The sequence below is a fragment of the Nesoenas mayeri genome (assembly GCF_963082525.1).
Source record: "Nesoenas mayeri genome assembly, chromosome: 21".
Classification (NCBI taxonomy): Eukaryota; Metazoa; Chordata; class Aves; order Columbiformes; family Columbidae; genus Nesoenas; species Nesoenas mayeri.
In genome coordinates, this window is record NC_137571.1 from 5832984 (window position 1) to 5841454 (window position 8471).

The 8471-nt window shown below is 53.0% G+C and overlaps 2 protein-coding genes across 2 annotated transcripts; one reads left to right on the top strand and one right to left on the bottom strand.

The window, feature by feature from the left end:
- Positions 1-1364: 1364 nt before the first annotated feature.
- Positions 1365-3046, bottom strand: AIRIM (AFG2 interacting ribosome maturation factor; the record flags this gene model as incomplete). The annotated part of the gene is made up of 4 exons (XM_080357610.1): positions 1365-2073; positions 2168-2286; positions 2363-2542; positions 2769-3046. 4 exons carry the CDS (start codon positions 3044-3046, stop codon positions 2006-2008), a joined length of 645 nt encoding a protein of 214 aa, XP_080213736.1. The 3' UTR covers positions 1365-2005.
- Positions 3047-3227: 181 nt separating this feature from the next.
- On the top strand, positions 3228-7031 carry CDCA8 (cell division cycle associated 8; the record flags this gene model as incomplete). The annotated part of the gene is made up of 10 exons (XM_080357732.1): positions 3228-3309; positions 3413-3541; positions 3873-3913; positions 4209-4284; positions 4515-4657; positions 4922-5001; positions 5334-5432; positions 5609-5735; positions 6232-6318; positions 6680-7031. The coding sequence occupies 10 exons, from the start codon at positions 3228-3230 to the stop codon at positions 6722-6724; spliced, it is 909 nt and encodes a 302-aa protein (XP_080213858.1). The 3' UTR covers positions 6725-7031.
- Between the last annotated feature and the right edge of the window lie 1440 nt (positions 7032-8471).

The window sequence follows — 8471 nt, forward strand, 5'->3', positions numbered from 1 at the left end:
AGGAAAACACAAACTACCCAGATAGAAGTCAGATGCTCTCCATAAATGTTTGTGGGTATTCAAATTTAGTAACTGGTTTTAGTTTGTGCTTTCCCTATAAGTGAAAAGTAACTCTTTTCAAATTAAGTTAGCAGGAGGTAAAGCTGAAAATCAAAGCATGAGCTTTGTATTTCCTGAAAATGTGACTTTAACAAGGTAGCTCCAGCTGCTAACTTGTTTTTATTGCATTCCTGAAAGACAGATCTCCATGCAAGAATACTTTAAGAGCTCTGCTCCAAAAACATAGGCCCTTGGGTTTATTTTTATGGTTGTTTTATGTTACCAGTCAGTCTCAGAGCCCGTGGTGCTGCCCTCGGTCCCTGCCCTCGCTGGGGTCTGGCACAGGCGGAGGGGACAGAAGCACCTGCCAGGCAGGTGCTGCTGCTGCCACTCGCCTCCTCCTGTCCCCATACTCGGATGCCGTTACTTTTGCTCTTTGCTGTACCACAACAAACCTGAACACGGGACGTGAATTTCTCAGAAGCAATTTGCAGCTGGAAACGAAGCTCTGGAAAAGGGATCAGATGAAATGGCTCATCCTGCTGCAGACAGGAAAATAAACGCCTTATACCGAACTGGTGCTGTGACGCAACCCGCAGCATCAGCAGCGCTGACATGAGTCAGTGACGGGTCATGGCGACACGGAGCCGCTCGGGGATGGAAGTGCTTTGCACGCACAAGTGTCTGCGCTGAGGCTGCTGTGCAGCCGTTCGCTGAACAAGCCGCGTTCCCAGCTGACGTGCCAAACCAGTATCTTCACCGCATCATCTGCTTTATCTTAGCTGAAGCAGCAGCAGCAGGACTCTGTTCCTCCTTCCCTGGGAAGGGGGTGGCCAAGCAAAAGGCTCTGGGCAGCCACGCCGTGACTCACCGTGCGGTCACACTCTGGTGCGGATGCTGCAGGGCCAGGGCAGCAGCTGGTGGGCAGGACCCATAGGCGTCTCGCAGTGACACGGAGTACGCGGGCTCAGAGAATCCCCTTCAGCAGCAGAGAACCACCCCCCACAGCCGCTGAGCTCCCCACCTGTGCCTGGGTCCCCTCCTGCATGAACTGGGGGCAGCACCCACCTCACCCCCTAGATTGACACCCTGCCCTCAATAAACGCTGGTTCCATCAGCCGTGACGCCAGCAGCCGCACCAGCGCCCAGAGGGTGATGTTATTTCTCTCTGCAGTTATTACTGCACAGAACAGCCCGTGGTTCTGCGCTCGAGCAGTGCCCTCAGCTGGTCACACACCTCCGGGCTCGAGAGCCGCTTCGCTGCAAAAACAGGGAGCACAAGCGTGGCTGCTCTCTGTCCATGAACAATTCTTTATTTGGTCATTTTCTTACAAAGCGTGTTATTTAGAGACAGGCATCCCACTACTTTCTGGGAATGTGATGTTTTAAGACTGTGATTTAAACGTGCCCTAGCAGAGGTATCACACACTGAAACTGCCTGTGTCAGCACTCAGGTGTCCAGGCACCTCCACAATTACCTTTTCAAGCCAAATTTGCTCCTCACTCTTCAACATAGAGGTGGGATGAAAACAAAGGCATTACTCAGAGGCACAAGGTGTAAACTGTTTTCTAGCTCTGATTTGGTATGCTTTATTTACGTGTAAGGACAGTACCTAAATACCTTTCTGACATGGGATCAGCCTGCTGGACCTGATGTCACGGTCACTTATTTGCTGTGCACCTCAGGTTAGTAAGTCTCAACTTTTTTTCAGTATACAAAATATCCATGGCAGGCAACTTCTGCAGCTGAAGACAACTCCTGCCCACCTTCGTGGCTTGTTTAGCTCAGCCTCTTCTTCAGAATTCTCCACTTGAAAATGACACAGTCCAGGCATTTGCCACTGAGACCTAGTACCAAACTCATTCAGCTTCCAAAAAGCACCAGTGGAGCTTCCTCAAATCCTCCTTGTGGTCATCTCAGAACATACCAGCCACTTGTAGAAGCTGGTCAGCATCAGCCCCTCTGTCAGGAGTCGGGTGAGCAGCACAGCTCTCGCTGGTTGTCCACAAACAGAGAGATCTTGAGAAGCACGTCTGAGTTGGAAGGAAAAAAAACCACCAACTCCATTAACTTCGTGCATCTTATCTGTACTACTCACCTAGAAAAACCTGCTGGAAGCAGAGCTACCTTGGACAATGTCATCCTTGCAGTGCTCCAAGATCCTCTCCCAGGCCTGCGGGAGAGCTTCCATGTCCGCCAGGCTGTCACAGCTGATGCGGCGCAGGAGGAGGTCACTCTCCAGGTACCTTCGTGGCCGGTAAGGACGACAAAGCCAAAAAGGCACCAGCCCGCGCCGCCCAGAGCCCGCTCACGGAAGGATACAGGTGCCGGTAGTAGCGCTCCACGTCCTGCAGCCCCTCCAGCGCGTCCGCCAGCGAGGGGCAGCGCGGCCCCCGCCGCAGAGCCGCCGCCAGCCCCAGCTCCGCCGCCCGCCGCTCGTACAGCCGCAGCACCGCGGCCCCGCCGGCCCCCGCGCCGTCCCGCACGGCGCGCAGCTCCGCCCTGCTGGCCGAAGCGGGGCGCTCAGCGGCAGCCCCGCCACCCCGGGGCTCCCCGCCCGGCCCGCCCCGCGGTCTCTCTCCCCGCCCGGCCCGCCTCGCGGTCTCTCTCCCCGCCCGGCCCGCCCCGCGGTCTCTCTCCCCGCCCGGCCCGCCTCGCGGTCTCTCTCCCCGCCCGGCCCGCCCCGCGGTCTCTCTCCCCGCCCGGCCCGCCCCGCGGTCTCTCTCACCCCCGGCCGCACAGCTGCTCCAGCAGCGCCTCGGCAGCGCCGCGCTGCTTCCGCCACAGCCGCTCCCGCAGCTCCCCAAAGGCGCCCAGGGGCGAGCCGGCCCACGCCAGCCGCCGCGCCGCCCGCATCTGCGCCGCCAGCCCGGCCAGCGATTGCAGCAGCGCGGCCCAGCCCGCCAGCGCCGCCCGCCACGCCGCGTCCCGCCGCTCCGCCGCCGCCGCCCAGTCCCGCAGCGCCGCCGCCAGCACCACCACCATGGCGCCGGCGGGTGACGTCATTGAGCCGCGCCGAGCTCTGATTGGCCGTCCAGTGCTGACCGCTGATTGGCCTATCGGTGGCCGTGCTGAGCTCTGATTGGTCTATCGGCGGCGACGTTGCGATTTGAACGTGTGGCGGCGGCGCTCCAGGCCTGTTCCCGTTCCCGGTCCCGTTCCCGGTCCAGTTCCCGGTCCCGCCGCCATGGCTCCCCCACGGAAGAAGGCCGAAGCGAGTGCGCGGCGCAGGAAGCTGGCGGCGTTCCTGAAGGATTTCGACCGTGAGGGTAGGCGGGGCAAACCGGGGATCGGGGCAAACCGGAGATCGGGGCTGGGGGAGCGGCGCCGGTTTCGGGCTGAGCCCCGGGCTGAGCGTCGTGTGTCCCGCAGTGCAGAGCCGGCTCGAGCGGCTGCGCGCCAAGGGGGAGCGGCTGGTCAAGGAGGTGGAGGACATGTACGACATGGCGATCCTGAGGCTGCCCGTGCAGATTCGGGAGATGAACTGGATCGAGTACTTCGGTACGGGCCGGGGGGGGGAGGGTCACCGGGCTGGGCCGGGGGGGGGAGTCACCGGGCTGGGCCGGGGCGGGGGGGTCACCGGGCTGGCGAGGGCACCGCTTCCCTCCGGTAACGAGAAACAATAAAAACTAAAGGAACAGCCAGGATCTCTGTCCAGAGCCCCCGCGGCTGTTCCAGCGCCGCTCACTGTGAGAAGCTGCTCGATCGCTACCGGTGAAACCGGTTTATGCCGCCGTTTTGCCCCCGGGTGGTGACGTATTAAAGTGCGTCTGGTGTGCAGTGTGGACTGACCTAGATATGTATTGTTTTTAACCAAATATTTTCTTTTTAGCTAAAGGAGGAAGCGAGAAGGTGTTGGAAGAGGCCGCAACGGTACGTACCCAGCCCAAAGATTCAGCTTTTCTGAGGATGTTACACATCGTTGCAAGAGCAGAGGTCACATCAGCGCTCTTGCAAATGCTGCTTTGAGACTTCCCAGTAAGAGGTGTCTCTGATACCAGCAGAGGATTCATGTCCGGAACAACTGAAAGGTCCTATTTTGAGCAGAACAGAAAACACAGGGGTATTCTTGCAGGGAAATAATTAGGGGTTTGCTTTACAGTGTGGACTTATCAGAAGTTTATGATACTGATATTCCTAATGGTGTTTTGATGGTTTTTAATTTCAGGCAGACTTGGAAATAACAGAAATAAACAAGCTGGCAGCAGGTGTTATCCAGACTCCTTTAAAAGTCATCCAGAAAGGTCAGTTTGTGTTAAGCATTGTGATGAGTTCAGCGAGATGGAAGTTTTTTGTAGTTTGCATACTGTGAATAATTTGGTTCTTACTTATATCCCTCAATCTATTTAAAGACAGAAAAATACTCCAACTTTTATCGCTACTATCTGCAGTAGCTCTACTCAATTTTATTAAAACACTCAAAATAATTCAAGATAGTGGTTCATCAACCGTTGATAACACCTTCTCTTTCTAGTGCAAAAATGTAATCAGGATATTGAAGCTATTGAAGAAGAAGAAGTAGAAGCTCCTTTGCTTCCTCTAGCGAAGAAAGCAAAACATGACACCCAATGTCCAGGAGACTTGGAAGCTGAAAACATTAACCCAAGAGCTGCAAAGGTAAAGAGCTACAACTTGTGGTGCCTTTATTTCCCAGATGTAAATGCCTTCCTGAGTTGCTGCCCCTGTCATAGATGCTCAGAAGGGACTTGAACACAGATGTCACTTCCTGACGCTTCTAGTGATAGAGGATGGTCACAGAAGCTTGTATGGGGTTTGGTTCTGGACTCTTGTGCCAGAAAAAGGAGTTTATTTTGTGGAAGTGTCTGTTTGTTGTGGCCTCAGCTGTCACACAAGGGTGAAGCCACTGATTTGGTGTTTCAGGTCAAGGCGTCCACTAAAAAAGCACCAGCGTCCAGGAGCAGAAGGGCTCCTTCAGCCAGAGTGAAGCGTGTCAGTAACAGGTAATAGGGGATATCTTTTAACCTGAGTTTCAGAAATGGAGAATAAGCGTATAGTGCTAACATGACTCTTAAATGGAAGGGAGTAGAGTTTAGCTGGTTGATGTAGTTGTGCCATGCTACAGGAAAAAATCCATGATCTGGTAGTGAGTAAAAGACGGGCAACCTCCTCTCCTGTACTGACCAGCCATCCCAAGCTATGGGGTTTGCCTTTTTCAGCTAAAGCCTCTGCTTTGCTGGGGCGATAACCTCCTTCAAGTCTTTGATAAGCTGGTGCTTGTACATTGGTTAAATGTGATCTGGTGAGCAGATGTTTGTTTATTGTCCCCTAACAGATCAAGCAAAAGCAACTTTATCACCCCAGCTACCCGTAATACAGTTGATCTCTGTGCTCGGGGAGGCACCTCCATGATAACACCCAGATTTGATTCCAGGTTTGTGTCTATTGTTTCTCTATTAATCTCTTATATAGGGGAGCGTCTTGCCCTTTGCTTTATGTACCTGTCATCTATTGGCACATAATCCTTAGTGGCTTTTTAATGAAAGATTTGTAGTCAAAGTGCTTCAAGCAATGGCAGTGAAATTACTTACCTGTAACTTTTGGTTTCAGAGTCTTCAAGACGCCGGGTTTGCGCACGCCAGCAGTAAACGAACGTGTCTACACCATCTCTGCCAACGGCAGCCCCCTCGCTGACAGCAGCGACATCTGCATCAAGGTCCCTGTAGGAGGAGGGCAGGTGAGGCAGCAGCTTTAACCTGTAAAATCTGTGCTGAAGGGTCAGCTTGTCACTTCCTGGGGGCCCTGCCCAGTTTCAGGTCATCCCCTCGTCTCTTTGGTTGTGCCAGTTTATCAAGGGATTGAGACGGACTAAAAAGAACCTGGAGAGATTTTGAGTCAGAGGCAGGAGCTGCTCAAGCTGGTCCAAGCAGAATGTAGAACAATGTAGAGAGAATGTAGAACTGCTGCTGGCCAGTAACGTGTTAATGTGCTGCGAGGAAGGCAGGAGATAAGCTTTTGGTCAAGCTGAATGTTGTTCTCTGCCTGTACAAGGTCTCCTAATCTACTTGGATTTGATTTCTATTTTATTTTTCTAGGTTTGTGTGGTTTTTTTGGTTGGTTCTGTTCAGGCTTTGGTTTTGTAGCTGGGGTTGGTTTCTTTTTTTCAGCTTCAGGCTACTACAGCTCACGAAACAGAAACCCTAATATTTGCTTGCCTTTTTTCTTCTTTACAGAGCATTTGTTTAACAGCAAATGATTTGACCAAAAAGAATCTTCTTCATCTGGATCCAGAGGCCCAAACGATTATGAAGAAACTCTCGGTAAGCCTGTGATTCGGTCAGCCCTGACCTGCAGTTGTCGGGCACTGTTGTCACTGTCATTAGTCAGTGGACTGTGGAGCTGTAGTAGAAACTCCTTCTGTCCTTCTTGTCCTGTATTTTGGCTCATGTCACTGGCCAAGAAGCGGCATGACCTGAAAAGGGCAGGAGGGGGAGCAGCTTCACATCACATCCAGCTTAATACAAACTGGATGAGCCACGTGCTTCTTGAAAAAGAACTATTGTCAACATTTTGAAAAACTAAATCAAAACTGGAAGTGTTTTCTACTTCAGGCAGGAGTTGTAAGTGGTTGTGGGCTATCAAAGTGCCTCTGAATGCTGACTCATTTCTCTTTCTTTCTAGGTTCGCCTCGCGCAAGCTTGCAGTGGTACAAAAACCCAGAGATGAAACCACCGAATGCTGAGGTGCCTCTGTAAATATGCAATGTTACATTTAGGGCTGCCACCCTTAGTTCTTGTTCTAATTCATACTGAACTTATGCTTTTTTTTTTGTTTGTTTTTTCTAGTAAGTAAAATTTTCGAAGCACTTCATAGAATCGACCACTTTTGCAGCTGGTTCCATGAGAAAAACTGGTTTTCCTGGTTGTAATTTCAGTTGTGGTGAGGGCTGGTTTGATAAAAGATTGCTGAGTACTGACTTTTTAAGGTTAGAACCCCTGACCTGAAGCAGAGCTCTTTCCAAAAGTGTTTCCCTTGGGACAGAACAAGCTGCAGCAGAGCGGGGGGTGTGTGCAGGGGCAAGTAACAGGGCATGTCTGTGTGTCACTAGGACATGTCTGTGTGTCACGGGGTGTTTGTAGCTGGAGAACCAGAGTCCTGGGCCCAGCCTGACAATGCTGCTTAAGCTTCTGAAATCTGCAGGCTCTGCTCCCAGCGCTGCGGCTGCCAACGTGCTCCCCGAGAGAGCACCTTGAACCATGGCCACGGTGATTGTCATTAAGAGAAAATCCACTCCTGCAGCCCGATGCTGTAACGGTGTCTGTCATCTGCTGTTCTGCTGGTGCCACGCAGCCCGGCAGCAACGGGCTGAGAGCAGCTTTCCAGGGAAAAATCAATATTTACTGGTTATGGGTCAATCTTCTTTATAAAGTACAAACCCTGCTGATTTTGCACAGTTCAGGGCTCCACTGCGCCACGTTTCATCCACAAATTGAAATTAATTCATTTGCTGGAAATATGGTTAAGATCTGGGGGGATGCTGGGAGACGGGGGGTATTGGGACCTGTGTGCAGCCCCCTGGCCCAGGGGGTGGGGTGGGAGGGGACACAGGGGTCTCTGGAGGGGACACAGGGGTCTCTGGAGGGGACACAGGGGTCTCTGCTCCAGACCCAAAGCTGATTGCACCCATGGGTGATCTTGTGCCAGGAGCCTGGGGAGCTGCATCCCCACTGCAGCGTGAGCAGCACCCAGTGTCCTTGGGAACACAGAAAACAGCAATAACCTTACAGAGAGGTTTCTTGCAGACCCGGGATTTTTCCACAGTAATGTCGCCCCAGCCTCGCTGTGCCCACGGGGGCTCTTGGGCAGGAAAAGTCAGCCTGGCCTGCCAGCTGTGAATGAGCTACAGGTTCTTTTTCCCATCTAATATCTAGCTAACCTAGAAATCAGAAGGCCCAGTGGCAAAGGGAGGGAACTTTGGAGACAAAGTTTGATGCTAATAGCCTGAGTTAATTGCCGATTGTTTGGAGCCTGTGGCTCACTCTGCCTGATAGCATCTCCCTCCTCAGCCACCTTCTCCATCTGGCACCGGCCATCTGGTCCCCGCAACAGGCGCCTCAGTGAAGCTTTGCTGGGGAAGCTTCTTGCTGCAGAGCTGGAGCTGTGGGATCAAAGGGAATCGGTCACGTTAAAGTGAATCGTGAAGCCGCTTTGGAAAGCGCAGGGCTGTGCAGAACAGCTCAGCTTTGTTCAGAGCCCACACATTTTACAGTGCCGTAAACCTCCTGGCACGTGCTGAGGAGCGTAAATCCCGCCCTGACCCTTCCACACGCCAGCTGGTGACAGGGGCATGGCACGGAACGAGGTGACCTGGCACGGGGACCGGGCACCGTGTCCTTGCTCTCGCATCGCTACTGAGATTTATTTTTTGCCAAGTAGACAACTCCGCGCTGCCGGGACACGATAGATGGTGCAG